Source organism: Numenius arquata, chromosome 3, assembly GCF_964106895.1.
Source record: "Numenius arquata chromosome 3, bNumArq3.hap1.1, whole genome shotgun sequence".
NCBI classification, from domain to species: Eukaryota; Metazoa; Chordata; class Aves; order Charadriiformes; family Scolopacidae; genus Numenius; species Numenius arquata.
This window is the reverse complement of record NC_133578.1, coordinates 22,688,587-22,708,031: the sequence shown is the minus strand read 5'-3', so window position 1 is coordinate 22,708,031 and position 19,445 is coordinate 22,688,587. Positions and strand designations below refer to the sequence as shown.

At 37.1% G+C, this 19,445-nt stretch overlaps 1 protein-coding gene across 1 annotated transcript in view; it reads right to left on the bottom strand.

Annotated features, from left to right (window-relative positions):
* Window positions 1-19,445, bottom strand: part of MYO3B (myosin IIIB) — a 181,701-nt gene that overhangs the window by 155,851 nt on the left and 6,405 nt on the right. Inside the window, exons 6-7 of the mRNA XM_074145732.1 lie at window positions 15,740-15,816; window positions 4,062-4,207 (exon numbers count right to left, since the gene is read on the bottom strand). Of these exons, the coding sequence (XP_074001833.1) occupies window positions 4,062-4,207; window positions 15,740-15,816 (223 nt within the window). The remainder of the gene's footprint in view (window positions 1-4,061; window positions 4,208-15,739; window positions 15,817-19,445) is intronic.

Sequence of the window (19,445 nt, the reverse complement as noted above, 5' to 3'; positions counted from 1 at the left end):
CTCTGACCTTCTCTTCCATGGTTATAACTGCTGTACAGAAAGTATAGATAAGTGCAATTTCTTATCTACTGGAAGAACATTTAGGCTGAATTTAATACCTTATTTGCTTGTTTAGAGAACACAAACAGGATGTTTGTAGGATGTAGGATGTTTGGCTACTGTTAGCTTTTCTTGTTTTCCTGTGTAAATTAGCACATGAAAATAGTAATAACCTAATCCTTGACTTGAGTTCCACATAAGAAAACATCTCCAAAGATCTTGGGGTATGTAACTGCTGTGACTGTTAGTACAAAATCATTCATTCAATGGTTGATTCAAACCCTATAAAGTCAAAGTAAAGACTCAGTGATTTCAATTATATTCATTTAAGACTAAGGCCTAGCTTCACAGTGCACTAAGTTGAAACTCAGTGACAAGGCTAACAACACAATTACTGTCTGTCTCTAGAAAAAAGCCAATGACTAAACTGACATAGAAACTTAACTACTTTATTCCTACTTGAGAATGTAAGAATTCTATGGAAACACACACACAGATTTCTGTATCTAGCTTTGGCAATTTTGCCATTTCTAACATTTTTAAGTACATTCATGAGAACAGATTATTCAGTGCTTAATAAAAAAAACGTGAAAACTATTGCAAACTTTTCTGCTAATGTAAAGAAATTAGCAACACAAAACAGACCAGTCTAGCACATAGCAGGCACTATAAATAGAAATATATGGATCAACTGTAGTCAAGAATGTAAGGGAACAAGGAAATAACTCCTGATAACTCTCTGCCTGAGTGATGTCCAAGTGTCATTTACACTGAATAGCAATTTCACGTTTTCTTCTCCAAAATAAAGTCAAATCAGCCCAATCAACAAAAAAATTATCCTGGGAGAACACATACAGAAATCAGCTATATGTAGTGAGTCCATAGCCCATTACATTTATTGCTCATTATTCACAGTAGATTTTTATGCTTCCAGATAAAATGGAGCTTGACTGTAAAACACCACTCCCACCATAACTGTGCAACACACTTTGGTGTCATTTGGTATTAGTACATTTAACAGTAGCTGAAACCTGATTTGCCAGTTTCATGTCAAACCACAAGAAACCACAGCTGAAAGAGGCGCTGTTATCAACAAATCAAATTATGTATGTCTGTCAGAAATTAGAGTTTGGGTACATACACAAGGCTGGAATTATATAAGGTTGTATTTCTTCAGGTCTCAAAACTACCTCTAGAATCCCAGAATTAGAAGTGTGTACCTTAGTACTCAGCTCCATTGTACTCCAATATTAATGTGGTTTGAATGGCAAATTACAGTTGTGAGACAATTTTGGAAACTGCTAACCTCCTGCTGGTGGCCATTTCCCAGGTGAAAGCAAAACGCAGCTGAACGAGTTCTTTCTCACTATATCCCCCAGGATCAGTAAGCTCCAGACTTCACTTGAGAGCAGTGCTGTCACTCATCCATGAGCTGAGGGCAGTCAGCTGAGTGAGCCCTTCCTCCATCTCACCAGATATGCAGAATTATATCCTGATTTAAATGATGGGTGGAGCAGAGCCTGCTGATGGGAAAACTCAAGCAGGCAGCCTCCTATAGAAAGCAGGAGGCAGCACTCGCTAGTGGTTACCGCCCTTCAGCTGAGACAAGAATTTCAGCTGCATGAACACGCTGCCTCTCATTTACTCCACCCTAATCTGAGCTGTTTGTTTGCAGGTATCAGCAAAGCAATTTTAAGACATGAAGATCCCTGTGTACAGCACAAATGCCTCCGGAGGTGCGACAAGTGCTTGTCTCAGTTAAGAAACTTACTAAGTCCAGAGTCTAACTGTAGTTTCACCAAGCCAAAAACTAGGGCTGAAACTTGAGCTTTGGCTCAAATGCACAATGGATGCAGAGAAAGTCTTGGGCAAGAAACTGCAAAGGAATAACAAAAAAGAAAAGGAAAACAACAGCAAAGAGAAGAAACAGCAGGGTTCCTCTTCTTCTGATTGGTCTTACAATGACATTAAGTCATGTGGAGAGGGGAAACAGGGATTGACTTCCTCTTCTCATAATGCAGCTAAGGGTTACCAAATAAAGTTAGTGAGTGACATAGTACAGGATAGAGTTCTTCCAATAAAATATAGCTACCCTGTAGGCTTCTTTGCTACTAGATGTTATAGTAGTTGAGAATTTGTATTGGAAAATTTCAGAGATGATACTCAAGGACACTAACTACCTAAAAATGACCAACTGGCTTAACATTTGCATTTACAACTTCAGACACAGATATTATCATGAAAGCAGAAATTGTAAAGACGCCAGATCCCTGAGCTCAGAGTATTTTGGAATGAACAGTCTCAGAAGGTGAGTTGCAATGCTTCTACATGTTGCTGCTTGAGCGCTCAACGACCAGTGCTTGAAAACCACTTTCAACCTGAGAAGGGCCTCAATGCTCAAGCTGAAAATGCTGTTAAAAATGTGTGAATTGCAGCACAGTTATCAGGAACTGCACTAAGATTACTTGTAAACTGTCAAACTACTATAAGAGGGGAATGCACCTTTTCATCACATTTGCTATCCCTCTGAATTGACCTCAAACAAGTGCCAGGAGAGAAGCTCTATCTCCTATAATCCAGGCCCTTATGCCATCCAGCACCCACCACAGTCCACTTTATCTAATATGCATGCACAGTTACCAGCAGCAGGGTTATAGCTCATAAAATGCAAAGCAGAGGCACATTGCTCAACTTAAAAATTGCTAGCATTCTATTTAGTAAATGTACCCTTTATTTAATTCATCAAATAGCAAAAAAAAGATGAAATATCCAAGTCATACAGAGATGCAACAGCAAATAGGGAAAGACGTAAACTCTAGATAGAAAACAAAGCCTCTATATGCCCTATTCTACATATCTTCCTATTGCTTGCTGTTACTTTTGATATGACTTCTGTCCTTTTGAACTGTTCTGCTCATTGACAAAATTTATAGATATTGCTTTAGTAATCTGAAGCCTCCCTTGCTGCCTTAATTGCCAGGACCTGTTTTACACTTGTGCAAAGGCAACAAAATGAACCGCTGCTTCAGTACGAATAATTTTGGAAAGAGTGGTGGCAGTTCATGTCTGAGCCGGATAGGAGATAACTATATGACGCAGAACCCAGCACAACTGTATCTGCATATAAATAGACTTAATCAGAAATGCAAATTGCAATCAGAAGAGATTTTAAAAGCCTGTGATAACTGTGCAGATAACAAAAGGTCAAATGCTTGTATTGCTGAAGGTCTTAAACTGTTATCAGTTAGTGGCGATTCCTTATTTATGACTAAAATGTGGAAAAGACAAGTCTATGCCAGTCTAATCAAATGATGGACACTTTCTTCTATTATTACAACTGTTCTGTTGTTAAACTCTATTTTACAGTGTCAATCCCAACTTATTCAGGAAGACACAATGAAACCAAAACAAAATGAAACCAAAAATATATAGCATGAAATAATACAGCTAATTTACATTGCTATATATAGAGGGCATTTCTATCCCTTTTAATTTCCATGTATGACAACCCAAATCTTCATATTTTAACATCCTTGGGTAAATGAAAAAATAAATTATGACTACAGTTTGCTGACACTGCCAGACTGCTTCATAGCATTGCCAGAATTGTGCAGTTTTCTTCCACAGTAAAATAAGCTCAACACTCTAGGGGATTAACATTTAAAAATGTTATTCAACAGTTACAAATGCTGGCTGCTTCTTCTTTTAAAGCAAATGTTTTCATCAATAGCTAAGAAAAGAATTTTTGAAGGGAGGGACCTTGATATTATATGATTTTATATTCTAAAATAAGAATAAAATAAATGCATACGTCTTTATCATTTCAAGGTGTTTTAAATATAAATTATTATAGAAGTCAGGCTTAAAAAAAAAAATCTTCAACATTACAGCTTTTTAATGTCTTCTCCTATGACAGATTCTTAGGATTTGAAGCACAAATGTTTACCAAATATTTTTTTTCTCCTGTGACTAGATTGCCTTTGAACAAACTAGTGAGTGAAGAGAGCCATCTAGTGCCATACCTTGGAATTTTAAACAGGGTTTTCACCGGATGCATGTCAAATAAAGGAGGGTCTCCATCCCCCAGTTCAATAGCTGTTATTCCCAAGGACCATACGTCACATCGAGCATCGTATGAGTAGTCATACTGTTGTTCACAAGCAATAACCTATCAGAAAAAAGGCAGAGAAAACAATGCTTTAACGTAACGTACAATTCACGCTATCCTAGTATAACACGAATGTACTTTTTGAGTCATTTCTAAAATCCTATGTCACTTTCAAATCCATATCCTTGCCTGTATATCCTAGTTAGGAAAAACCCCACAACAATGTAACAGTAAATTAGAACTTCTCTTAGGTTTGTTTTCTTTAAAAACAATCTCCCTCTGTTTTAAAATACATGGGATACTTCAAATATCTATACAAGGAACATCACTCTACTAAATTCTGTTTTTGAAAGCACTCCCTACAGAAACCTATTACAATAGCAGAGAACCCTATTGATGTTATTCTTATTAACTCTTATGACTATTCATGAGGATAGACTGATTTGTACAGCTGTTTTTTAGATAAGAATATTCCATCAGTCATTTCTGCCAATTATTTTTTTTTTTAGTTTGTCCCTACTAGATTTCAGTAGTTTAAAAAAGTCTTAATTAACATACCATGTACCTTGTTTAAGAAAAACCGAAGTTAACAGGAACGTCTCCATGGTCATCAGAAGTGTTCTGTATCACAAACCTGATGCGCACCTCCAGCTAACCCACTGTTTGCATTCTAATCATGAGCTAACCATTCATATAACCTGGAAACAATTCTGCATCTAAATGTGAGATTCAAGCCAAATTTAAATTTAGCCCTTATCTTTAAAGGGATGAGAGAAAAATTGCAGCATCACTGCCTTTTATTCTATCATGATTTGGAATCCTGTCTCAAGTTTCTCTTCCCAAATCTCATCAATTAGACCAACCGCTTTGAAAATTTCCCAAATCTGCACATATTGCTGGTATTGTCTTCCATGATTTTTCTCACAGTTTTATTGCTACTGATTTGTACTTAAGATAAACAGAACTTCTGACAGCATGTCCTAAGGTAGCTGTATCTATGTAGTAGAAGAGATCTATTTTTTTAATTCTGTATGACTTCTGAGTTCTTCTGTTAGACCTTCAATTTGGGACAATGCTTTGCAGAGATGCCAACATGCAAGTCAACAGCCCAGGTAGGTGCTGGCAGAGAGCTACTCACAGCCTACTGTAAGAAAACCTTTCCTGGAGAAGCTGCTGATTCCAGCTTAACCTCTTGGTTACTTTCTCCATAAGTTGCACCTAACAGAGGCATTCATGCCTCTGGTAGAGATCATATCCAACAAGCCCACAGGACCTGTCCATCTCTTACTCTGGGACTCATGACCCCATCATACACCACACATTTCATCAGAAATCAGGGGTGTTGAACATAGGAGTTAAAAATAATACCAAAATGTTTTTGAGAGGGTTTTTTGGCAGTAAAGTTGGACATTAGTATATTCCTTTGCTACATTCTAATAGTTCCATTCTTTTCCTAGAGCAAAACAGTCCAGAAAAATTAAGACCTCTCTTGAATTTTCCATCAATATTTTGACAAGGGTTGAGATCTCTCTCTTCCTCCTCAATTTTTCCAGGTTAGTATGCCAAAGAAATTTCTTTTCATACTCTGCTGACAGTGGTATTTTCCCTTTATTGCTGTAATGTCAAAGAATCTTCTGATAGAGTATTAGACCAGTGTTTCTATTGTCCAAGGAACACTGGTGATCTCCAAGACATTATAAAGTGGTCAGCAAAACGTCTGCAAACCACCTGAGAAAAACATACATACACGCTCCCCTACACATCAACTACCAAATAAACAGAATGGGGAAAAATGAAAATAAGCACTGTAAATAAAAGAGGGTTCAGGGATTTTTTTCTTCATCTTGAAGAGGCAGAGTTTTGTTAGCCAATGCAGTGTCTTTCAAAGTTGTAACATGAGGATCATTTTCCCATCTCCCTTCTCTTCAACAGAATGTCTTAAGTGAAAGCTCTGAAATATTTTTTAGCTCTTCAAAGAGTTCATAATAGCCTTGATGTCATCCCAAAGATCCCCCTCTCTCTTGAAAATGATGAGTTTTACTGTGCAGTAGATACATCCTTTGCAACTCAAGCAGAGTGCTTTAAACCACCACCCTTATTTCAGAGGCCTATATGATAATTTCATTTCCTTATACCATGCCTTAGAGACAAGGAAAGAAATTAAATTTGATGTAAAAACTTGGACGAAATTCAGCATGGAAATCCATCAGAGATAAATAATATATTCTAAAGAGGCCATATTTGGTGTTGGCCCAAGTTTCCTTCATTGCAGTTTTTCTCAGAGATTGAAAAGGAAGCTTGTATTTCTTGATTATTTTTGTTTCTTCACACATTTCCCCAAATTATCTGTATCCTCAAGGACACCTCCTCAAAAAAAATAATCACGCAAGTCAGCTTCCATGACTCAAAAGTTGCAAGTAGCTTATCCATATGTGAATAATTAAATGCACTGTGTTCTCCTTCCTTTTTTAACACATGAAAATACTTATCTGCTTGGATAAAAAGCTGCTAGAGCCCATCTCCTGGAAGTGACTGTCTCAAAAGTTGCCTGGTTCTCATCAGTGTGTGGAGTCCTTTGCAAATACTTGTCTATTTGTTCTCAAGCTTTATGACACAGAGGAATATATATTCATTTTCAAGGTAAGGAAAAGAAGGACCTGCTCAAGGTCACACTGGACTTCGTCAGCGGTGCCACAAACATAGCTGGTCTCCCACATTCAAGGACACCACCACTTTTTCCTCTATAAGCACATCACAATTGCTTCTAACTACAGGCCGATACCGGAACTTGATATGTTTCTCAGTCTTAGAAAGTTTAACAGCTACACTAAAATAATATGAGCATCAGAGAGCTTTGCACTCATAATGGATGGGGAAAAGCAAATATACTGCAACTGCTGTTTTAAAAAACAAAAAGGTCTTTGAGCTTTTCTCAGTTTCACAATGTATTACCTACCAAACAAAGAGAAAGGAACGTATAATGCATCTTTCTGTGTCTTCTGCTCCACAGCTAACAGCTACACCTCCAGTAAGTATGGCACGTGGCATTAAAATGACTCTATAGCAAAATACTGGCACTCTAACCAAGGGGAATTAACTATTATCAGAGTCTCCTCCATTCTAATATCAGAGCCTAGAGTGATTCTTTCAGAAAAATATTCCCCTTAATTTGCATTCTCTTTGTTTACAAAAATTCAGCCAGTGGACCATGCAACCCAGTATGTTTTAGACAGACAGCTTGCCTATACTGAGATCAGTCTCACAGAAAACATACAAAATGAACTGCTCTTCTGACACCAAGTATGCAGTGTACATAGGAATTCAATGATCACTTTGTTTTGAAACAAGTTTTCAATTTCTATGGAATTTATTATTAGAATTTTACCAATTTATGCACCACTTAGAGAAACACAAATGCCACTAATTTTAATTTTTAAAGTAAGAATCAAATTTTACAGCTTTTTCCTTGATGAAAGGTGCACATTGGCAACTTGCTTTATGTGTTGGCTAGCAGACAACACTCTGCCTTGAAATCTGAAGAAGTAAGAGTTCTCTCAGTCACAGTTTACAAGCAAAGTCCTTGGGAATGCCCCAGCCCTGCTTTGCCTTGAAAACTATTGCAACTCCCTGAAGAGCAAAAATCTCTAAAAGCCAAATACAAAAAGGGAAAATGCCACTGAATTATCTTTTATTACGTTTCTGTCTCTATCAGGAACTCAGAGATACTTTTTTTTTTTTTGGAAACACCTGCTCTTTTCAGTCAGAGTTCTGGTGCTCAGAGTGCCTCTCAGCACTGCTGATGCCTGCTCTGGCCAGTGGGGCATGAAGACAGAGAGCACAGAAGAAATGATCTGAAACTGAAGAAAATGCTACCTCACTTCTCTACCTTGTGCAAAGAGATCATCACATCTGTACCTATTTTATATCCAGCAAAATCCTCCCCTGCTTGTACAAACAAAAAAGAATAAGTAGCATGCTTTGCTGCAAAAACTATGTTTATGCCAATGCTTCAGGGGCTGGTGTAGCTAATCCTGAGATTTGCCGGTAAATGCCACAGGAATAAGCACCAAGTCTTTCACTTTGGCATAGACTGGTTACGTGCACACAGTGGCCCAGGTTCCTAAGGAGACAGGCTGTCACCCTTTGTATTAGTTGTAATTTCATGATGATTTCCTGCCCAGCCATACTGCCGTAGGAGGGAAAGCATCTCAACACCACACAGAGAAACAGACAATGTGATGGTAGTTGTCAACACTAATTGTGCCGAGGGTCACACTGGGACAGGGTGAGGTAGTGGAGGATTCACTGGTCTGGCAAAGGTGGCACATAAACACATCAGTCACAGTAACTGGAGGGAATTTAGAGAAGCTGGTGATTAGGCATTCTGTGTGATTTAACTCCTCTACAGAAACAGAAACTTCACAGAGATACACAGGGTGATTCACACCCTGACAAGAAGACTTTATATTCAAGGATATAATTCTACTTGTTCTGAAATCAATGCAAAGATTTCTTTGAACTTCAGCAAGCCCATAAGTAAATCGCAGGTGGATTTAAAAGAGGGAAAACAGATGATACAGAGAACTAGCTGTTATTTGTACAGTGGTCATACCGACTTGTGGGCAGAGAGGAAGCTATACATATGTTTAGCTGAAGCAAAATACATCAAACAATTTTACGTTTACCCACAATTATTAGAAGTGAACTTTCATTTTGCCTCAGTATATAAAGTACACATACAAAGTATAGCTGCAAGCAAACACAATACCAGTAATAGCAGTACAGATGTGCTACCTGGAGACGATTGCTACGCAATTAGCACTGGTGACCCACCCGCAGAAAGGCTTCTGGAGTTAAAAAGGTTGATGCTCCTGAAAGGCGGTGCTGTGCCCAGCTGACGTAGCTAACTAAGCAGCTTATGAGGTGTGTGAGCACAATGCTGAAAAGCACTGCGTATGTAAAATGAACGGGGCACAAAATTGTTACCCTTGCTGCAAGGAGAACAGAAGTGCGAGCTACGCAAGTCAAATGAAATAAACCCACTGAACTTCTGTGCTCCACCTGACACTATGTAACCCAACTTAAATTATCTACATAGGAAATATAATATTAAATATTCTTCTAAGTTCTATGCACTGAAAAAACCCCAGCCTTTCATGATAGCATTCAGCAGCACTGGGGATACTGAAATACCCAGACCAAAGTGATACTTATCTATCTCTATCCCTCCCTCGCTTCCTCTTTCCCTCCCTCCTTCCCTCCCCTCAAGCACATTCACATAATTAAAACATGACAAAATTTGTGATTTAAATCGGTTCCATATTCTCCCATCTTCTTATTTGGATTCCAGTTCCTTATTTATTATCATCAGACAAATTTTTCAATGGTGTATCAGAAAATGATTATATTCTTAGAAATTTTACCAAAATAAAAGTAAATTAATATTTTAAAAAATTCTTATGAGTAACTATGACACTTAATGTTGATTCACTGAAAATTCATTATATGTCAACTAGTCAATTGTGTTGACACAATTAATTATCAATTGAGTTATCAATTTTTATTTTTAACTCATGCAAGTGAAATATTCCCAAGACCATTAGACTGCTCTGGCAGCAGGCTACATTTGTAGGGAAACATAATACCTTTTATTAGACCAAATGATAAAGTGAGGAAAAACAGATAAGCTTTCGAGCACCCAAATCTATGTTGCTTTATATCACAAGAGCATCATGGCTTCAACACTACTAATACAAATGTCACTGACGTGGTTTTTTTCTGACCCACAGACTTACTCCTGAGCAGTTAAGGATACACACTACACTCCTCACACAGATTTGTAAATGGTGTATCACAACGAAACCAAAAAGTCAGAGGCAACTCCAACCTTATAAGTAAACACATTTCATGTAGGGATCTCAATGCAGAGCAGTGTAGTACTGAAATTATTTTCTCTACGGTTTTGGGGGTTTTGGTTTGGTACGGTTTTTAAATCTTTAAACACCCTACAGGAAAGTTTTACAACCCCTCCATAGCTACTGTTTAGGTTAGAACAAAACAAGCATCTGCAACCCCTTGACATCCCTTCACAAGATTATGGCCATGTTATCAAGGTTAGTGAGGTTCCCTCCAGCTGCCACATCCTCTTCAGCGCCCTCCTGCCATGCCAGCTCATGAGGAGGTGAGCTCTCCTGGAGGCAAAGGCAATGCATTCTGCCAGACCCCACTCTGCAGGGAGAGCTGGCTGGTGCTCTCCTGCTGCGCTCTCTGCCTCTTGGGTGCCATCTCCTTCAAAGAAACCTCTGTATTCCAATTCAGCTTTCTGAATTCCACTGTTTTCCTTCGGGACTTTAAGCAAGCCAGCATAACTCCTTACTACTGCAGCTTGTTAAAGTTTGGGTTTGAGAGCCACAGAAAGTGGACTACTTTAGCCTCCTGAAAGCAGGGATGTAATTTCAAAATTCCTTTATACCCTAGGCTTAATATACTATCAGAAATATAGTAAAGTTAAACAACAAACAATTGTTCAAATCACAATGTAACAAAAACCTCTGTTATGAATGATTTAATGCTACCATTCTTTATCTTTACCATTTATTTTTCACATTTATTATTTTTACCCACTAAATGTGTGGGATTTTCAAATATTTCACTATTAATTAATCATGATCCCAGATAAACATAAATTCTGTAAAAGCAGGAAGAGTTTTCTCTATTCTCTTCTGTGAGGTTTTTTCCTTAAGGACAATCAGTTATTTTTTTGTAAATTATGTTTTCAATATTATCTCATTTACTGTAATTCATGAGGTAAAAAAAACCTGCAGTAAGAGCTAATTGAGTAGTCTATCTTATCATTTGCTGTAAGAGAATAGTTATTACACCTTCATGGAAGGTGTTATAAGGTAATACTTTCAAAATTTTCCTTATTAAGAAGGTACCTAGTTCCTTATGTTTATCACAAAATACGTATACTATTTCACTGTACAACTGTTTTTAAATGGCTTTCAGGCAGAAAAATAAGTGTATATACATTCTTGAAATCTATATCCTCTTTATACTAAGCAGTGGATTCCTACAGTTCATTATAGATCAACATTTACAAAATTCCATGCTTTGCTGGAATTTACAAGTGTGAAAATGTCAATATCAGAAGAGTTAATTTTAGTTAATACGGAATTAAAGTGAAGAGATGTAGAGCTATTAACAGGATGCTGACCTTGAGTCCCATGATGTAAGCAAAGGGCTGGCAAATAAATTAGGTTGAAGTGATGACAAAATGAGAATATATTCAATAGTTTCATGGGAATGTATCACTGTAATTGTTTAGACTTAATTAAAAACATAAACCCAGGTTAGTGACGGGGTTATCTTTTTTATGCTGTTTTTCCAACTCACTATTTAACTAAACATGAAATGTATTTACTATTAAGTGGATTTTTTTGTAAATTTTTCATGTCCTACAATAGAGAGGTAAATAAGAGAAACCAGCCCTAATCTACCACAAGGAAGATGGTTTTTTGATCAAATTCTAAGGCCTGAATACAGCCCTTACTGTAATGAATATTGTCTTTAGTGGAAAAGCTGCTGTGAGTCTTTGCAAAATTAGATTTTTCTCTCTATACATTTTTCAACTACATTAATGCAAATGACTTTTTGGGCTGCTTTTTTTACCAGTTTGGTTGATTTTTCTTTAGGTTATGCAGAGACACAGCTTTGTACTGAAATAATGCAAGTATTATTCACTGTTTTAGGACTAGACTTATTGCACAAACATATAATCAGATTTAAAGTTTAGAAAAATACAAAGAAACATTGGAAAAAGAAAGATAATTTAAACTAGTCAGCTATTGTTCTAATACTTCATAAATTGATACTGATGCACAGATGTACTGAATTTTATCCCAGGAAGTACACCTTGATTCAGCAGGGGGAACGAAAACAATCTGCTGTCTCTGGGGCAGTCTTACTGATCACCACCTCATCTTGGCAGGATGGTAACAAATATCCAAAACACAGAGTTCATGTAGCTTTAAATAATACTGAATTCCCTCGAAAATCAATAGCAAAACAGAGCCAAGATTTTACCTCTGGTTAACTCATTAATACAGAACTCATAAGAAACCTTTACCAATGTCTCAGGCTTTCCTACTGTCATGTGTCATATTTCAACACAATTCTTCAAAGGATCAACTATGTTTAATTATGTTCCTTTTAACACGTAAGTATGCATGCAACACTGTCAATTTTTAGCAGTTGTCAGTAAAATATAACAGCATACGCCCTGTGGTTTTAAATTACCTTCAGCATCTCTCCAGTTCTTTCTGACTTCAGGTATCTTTTTCTTTTTAAATTTCTACTCTTAAAACTAGATTTGCGCCAAAGAAAACACGTAGATTCTAACTGCGCTTGTTTCAAGAGTCATGTTTCCAGCTATATCATGATAATACAATTATATTGGGGAAAAAGGAAAGCTGCAATTCTATTTCAACTAGATTTTGTTCAGTTCTGCATCGTAGGTTGAAAATAAGACAAGTTAGAGTTTAGAACTAGAGATGTAAAGTTAAAATCTGATGCCTTCTGCTAGCATTCAACACAATTTACTTCAGCATAACAGTAGCAGATTTCAGGTAACTGGCAATTTCGGAACAGGCAGCTTTAAACATCCACCCTTCTTAAACTAGCCTGCCTTATTTATCTTTTTTTTTGCACGCCTCTATTCAGTGCTCCAGTTTCTGCATGTCAATGTTTGTAGTGTGAGATAATACTAATTAGGTTAAACAGCAATGATTGATTTTCAATGAGTCTGCTTTAAAGCTGCTCACAAACTGACTCATCCTTGCCAAGTTCCTCTGTTGCTTCCACACAGCCTAGTTTTAGCCTGTATTTTCATTTTTCAGCAAAAAAACGTTAATCACATGCTCTGCTCAAAACAAATGCTCAAGGGCATTTGATTCGTCCTGCTGCTGCTAAACAAGCCTCACAGTCATCAGGAAAAAAGAGCTCTCTAAGATGTCTGAGTCACTCAAAACTGTTAAACTGCTGCTTTTCGTGCTGACCAGTAAGAACACTGAACTGAACAGAACACCTTACACCAGTCACTGCTATTTTCCTATGAGTTTTTGCTATTGCAAGTACCATGCCATATAATCCCTGTGATATATTTTGCAAACTTCATTTTAAAATACAATGGTTTTCCTCATTATACAGACTGTTCCTGATCCAGGCTAATCCAATAATTCTAGTTTCCAGCACATTTGTCTCCTGCTTATACCCAGTTATTCCTATTTGTCAGCTTGAATAACCTTCTCCAAGTTTTATTTTCCTGGGGTTTACCCTGGAAAAGATTCCCTGTCAGCTTCATTTCACAAGATTCATTTCTCTGAAACACTACTGTAGTCTCTTCCTCCTAGGCAAGCTTTTTCATCTCCCCTCTCCACTCCCCCTTCAGATTAAATCCATCTTTCTCACCCTTAGATAAGATGAGGTCCCAAGATTGCCTTTTGCATTGACTGAGGCGCTCCTATGTTTCAAATACAGATAGTAAAAGTTCAATTAAAAAAAAAAAATTCTAGTCTTCATGCTTTCTATTTCTCTGACTAGTAACATTTCCTTCCTGTCCAGTTATTTTATGGTATTTTTGGGTTTGACATAGATTCTATCCTATGTCAACACCTTTAGGCAGTAAGATTTTTGCAACTGTGAAGTGCTTTTCTAGTTTTTACTGATCTCACCACAGTCTCATCTAGAAAACACTGTTCCTAATAAGCTGTTACCCAAGCAGAGATTTTCAGTTTATTGCAGTCCACATCTTTCACATAAAATTTTCGCTGCACATTTTAAAAATACCAGGAAGATCTCCGCAGAAGTAAGGTAAATTGCACCTCGCCATTGGTTGACGTGTGTCACTCATATGGACACAAAGAAAGCAACGTTAGTGACTCGCACATGTGTGTTATGCAACTTGTCATTTAAAAGCCATTTCAACAACAGCATAACAGATATCTGAGCATCTTACAGCTGTTTTGCAGATTGGTACATCTATGAAGCCTGATCAGTGTGGCTCACACAGGCGTGCAAAAGTGATATGAGTTACTATGCTTATGGCACTGGCTTGGTTATTTTGACAAATCTTTTCAAAACAGGAAGCATTCAAAGCTACTTCTGTTCCTGTTCTGATGTGCTATGTACATAACATACATTGGGTTACACACGTGTTGTATTTTCAGGTCAAAATTTTTCAGATCAAAATCTCTGCTTATTTCTTTGGCTTTCTACCTTGAGAATGAATATTTTCAAACAGGATGGGAAAATAAATTGGGTATGATTACTGCCTTCGATGGCAATTATTCAAGCAAAACAGTACCGTAAAAATAACTTCTAATAATCTGGCTTCAATAAAATATTTCATAATATGTCCACTGTTGTCTAGACAAGTATTTTATAAAGGTTTCAGAATGTCTCCAACCAAGGTGATTCCATAAATAATGCTTGCACAGTGGTTTCTAAGGTATCTTGTGTCTCCTTTGTGACGTAAACTGGTTGTTATGGAGATGGTAAAATATCAACCATTCTTTGTGAGACTGTGCAAGATCAATTTTGGATCCGTTACAGCAGCTTCTTTTCTTTGCTCAGCTATAATCAGCCTTCCTTAGCAACAGAAACAGATGTACAAAAAGTATAAAATGTTTTAAAACAAATGTTTGCATGATACTTTTAAGTGTTTGACATACAGAAATAGACCTGTGTGCATTTGTAATAGATGCAATTCCACCTCAAATTCCCCAAAATTCAAATAAGTCTAATGGCCTTCAACACAAATGAGGCTACTACTGCTATTAAGGTTTAACAACTTAAAAATAAACAGAGCACACCCCTTTCATTCCCTATTTTTTAATTTCATAATCTATACCTTACAAAAGTATTTTCTGTTTCTTAAAGCCAGGAGGATAAAGATTAACATCTTTCACCCCAAATTTAGGCAAAGTACATAAGGGACTTCTGTTCAATAGTGTGTTAAAACTTTCTAGAACTTCATGAAATAGAAGGAAAAGGGTTATGTTTGGTGAGTAGTATGCAAAAATCTGGTCTAAAATACACCAAATAATCTACAGACTAGGCTGCCTGTAGATTATTTTTCTCCATTTTTAATCTATGCTAATCCACGTGTCTTAGTGTGTAGGTCCCCAGTCAATGATAAGGGTAAAGAACACACAGCTGAGTCAGGATTTTGCAGAGTCCTGTAGCAAGACAGGGATGTGGGAATTCCTCCTCCCTTTCTCGATCTATATTAGAGGCACAGACAAGCGCACCAAAACGTACAGTATTTGATTGGAAAGTCAAGGAGGCCTTCAGTTATTTGCAGATTATCTGCACTTTTAACAGAAACATTATAGAGAAGAAAATAATGAAAATTATTTTGTATATTCTAATAGTACATTGATTTTACTGAAGAGGGGCCTAAACGTAGAGTAAAGCAGAAACACAGACATAGGCAAGGGAAGAAAATATACTCTTTTCTCCTACCATGGGGAAGTGACAACAAAGCGTGCATTGCAATGAATGGAGACAACCCAGACAGGAACATTTGCCTACCTCGGGTGCCATCCAAAAGGGTGTTCCCACTGAAGTGTTTCTACGCAGCCGTGTGCTGGTGAGCTGGGCTGAAACACCTGCAATAAAACAGACCCAAAAAACTTGGCTTCAAATTCATTCTGTCATTTCAGTCAGTTTTTTTCAAGTATCTGGAAAACAAACCCCGGGCTTAGGAGTACAAATACAGAACCTCTGGCCAAAGTAGGTGCAGCATTTGTACTGAAATTAATTTCAGCTTGCTGTTTTCTTTCAGAATTGCTGAGAGATTTTTTGTGAATGACTCAGTTTGAAGCACATTCATTCAAGCTTAAAAATTCAATTGCCACCTAAATATCACAGACTTCTTTCCGCCATTTTCATAAGTATATAAAATTATATTGAAATTACAATCTGACTTTAAAACTTCTGTTTCCAAAATTTACTCCCTGAACACCACTGGCAGGAAACTTGTTCACTAGAGTATTTGCAGAGGCTCCTGTTCAACAAAACATTTATGCACTTGCTTAAATCTTTCCCTATTGAGAAAAGCACAGAAGCTCAAGCTCACAGTGCAGCTTGTACATAGGGAGTTAAGCACATGTTTAAAACAAAACCTTTGCTTCAGTGCTTTGCTGACTGGGGCTGATCTACGGGTCAGAAAGAACTAGAGTGAAATCAAAAAAACATTAACAAATCAGAAGGAATTCTCACAGCAAATCTTCTGTGCTCTGGTCAACATAATTGAATTGTAGAGTTCAGGAGCATTCCCATAAACTGACACAAACCCAATATTGACTTTAAAAATATTTCACTTTAACTTGGTTTAAAAATAAACAAAAATCACTGTGGTCTGCTCCTACGGCATTACCCAGAAACAAAAATGGACAGAAACACATACAATACACATTGACTGATGCCAATAAATAAGAAATTGGGACTCAATTTGTAAGTTAAATAATTCGATCGCTGGCTCCAACATTCAATTCTGTATTTATTTTTCATTTTTCAGTGTGATTGCAAGCCTTCAGTGATTTCCTGAGTACTGCTGTGAAATAGTTAATGGCTAGGACCTACAGCAAGCCTCTGTGCATTTAACTCTGATTTCTCTTGAGCAAGCTTAATTTGTAGCTGCTATCTACCAACACTCCAAAACAGTGCAGAATACCAAATGGCTGAGACAGTGGGAGCGACTGAGTGAGCAGGAGCATAAATGAATAAGGTGCAGACATTTTGGGTCGACTTACACTGTGACCAACATTTATTCAAATATATCGTGCTGTCGAGAGCAGCTGATGGAAGAAACGTGTGTTACGTTGACAAAGCAAGTTGTAAAGTCATGCAATAAAGGCAAAAAAAAAAAAAAAGCCTCAATTAAGGATATCTGTGTAATCCTCTCTGTGACCTAATATCCATATGTACAGCCTTGAATATGAAGTAACTGTTTTTCCCCCCTTCAAGATTCAGTTTCATTCTGTGGATAGAACAGATACTGTTTACCGAATAGTAGTCATTTAATATTCTTTTTAACCCCATCAATTTGAGTTCTAGTTACTTACTGAGTATATCCAATCCTATACTAAATTTAAGATTATTATTTCTTTTCCCTTTTACATGTTTCCTTTCATCCTCATCAAACAATAAATCTCCTTAACATTCCTGCAAAATGGGAGAGGATTATTAGTTCCAGAGATTAACCTAAAAATATCCAAAGCATCCACTGTTTTGGGGTCGTTAATCTGAGATCTTTCAGTTTTCAGGCACTTCACATGACTCAAGTAGAGCTGTAACAGATCTCAGCTCCAGTTCAAGAACACTTAGCTCTTCGGCAAAGGAGGACAAGATGTTTCAAACCAGCTACTGGGAAAATGAGGAACAGAGTGGCCACTTCTAAAAGTTTGATGCAACATCATAGAGAAACACTGGCAGAAGCAAGAGTAGTCTTCAATCTGATGCCATTCAACTGTCTGAACTAAGAGTGCTTCTCTTTCTGAACTCCTTGCACTTTTCTCTGTGTGTCTTCCAACTTTCTGCAACAAATGAGACAAGCCACTCTACAAACAGTATCGCCTGTGACTCACTCCAAGTTTGCTCCCAGAGTCCCTTCTGTGAGTACAGCAGTGGGCTAGAGGGGAAAACCAGCAACTTAATGAAAGCTCAGTGACTTATGCTTCTTCAGTCAGGAAGCACACAGATAATGTGGGCATTTCTTGGCATTTCCTAACCATTAAGTGTTAGGAAACCCTCAAGATTTAACTCAGGTCTTTTTCTGAGGTAGTCATATTTGTTGTAATTTTCTAGTGTTACTGTTGTAGCAAAAAGTAGAAAAAAAACCTAAAACCTAAATGTGGAATCAGAGAGACAAATGGGACATCAGAAAGGTGATTCTCAGCTTTCTTGAATGTGCCACTTGGAGTTGCATCACATTGATCTGCCTTTGGAAGCCAGAGCTCCAAGCTGAGCTTCCACTGCAGCTCAGGCTTTTGATCCATCTAATAAAAACATTTTACTTTGGGAAGAAAAGCCAACTTTTCCCACAATGGAGTAGTTACAAACAAAGACCATGCTGCCAAAATTCCCCCAAATGAGAAGGGATCTTCATGCCTTGTACTAGTTCAGGGACTCACTCCAATTTTTTCTTCAGGCCACATGTTTCTCCCAGCACTATTTTAATTGTTGCCTTTAAAATTCAACATAATGAATTTCTGTCCCTAGAAGATACTAAGGAGTCTCCTGTTTCCCAACTAACTTTAGTGTCTTCAATAGATCTTTATGTCAAATTTGTAATACCATGACATCAGTATTAAATTTTCTTTCCAATGCATAAATTTAATATTTTGGTATTTTTTTTAAAAAATATTACTATTTGCAGGATTTTTTGGCACACCATTGTATACTACTCCCATTTTGTGAATGTTTGTCTTTACCTTTAGGCGCCACTAAGCAAACATCCATTATTCACACCATACTATTCTCAATGATGATTACCTTATGCATTATATGGTTTCATTAATAAATCATATTACTAATAATGTGTTTCTGATACCTTTAATAAAATTGTCCGTTTGATTGCATACATATTGGAGGGACTACAGCATTTCCTTATTTTTCTAACTGCATGTTTAAACGGAAGAAAAAATGCTGAACTGTGTTAGATTCTATTGCCAAGTCCCTTTCTATCTACCTATCTGTCTCTTTCTCTCTCCTGTTTCGTATGATGTTTCCAGACTGGCAATGCTCAAATCTAACAGCAATAATCACAAATTAAATGGATGTTGGGTTTTGGACCCAAGGGACCATTTTACCTTCTGCTCAGAGGGAAAAAATTATGCTTAAGGCTAGCAAAAGCCATTTCAGAGAGAAGAATGTTTCCTTTTCATATGCAAAAGATAGAACATCTAAATTCAAATTAGGAGGACAACTGCCCCGAAACTGACATTCCTTGTGAAATGCAAAAGAGCTTTGTAAATAAAATGGTACCTTCAGAACTATTTTTAATTATTAAATTATGTTTAAGCTTTTAAGTTAAAAGTCTATTACTAATTTTTGGTTAGAATTTTTATTCTTCTTGCTGCGTCAGGTTCCTTCTCCATTTTTCCTTCTTAAAATAATTCTGCGTATTCTTCTGAAAAAGTCTCTCGCTAGAGCATTCTGCCTTCCCAGGGGAAAGTAAACAGATGCCTTTGGCTAAACTGCATGTATCAGGAAAACAAATGGGAAGTGGTCATTA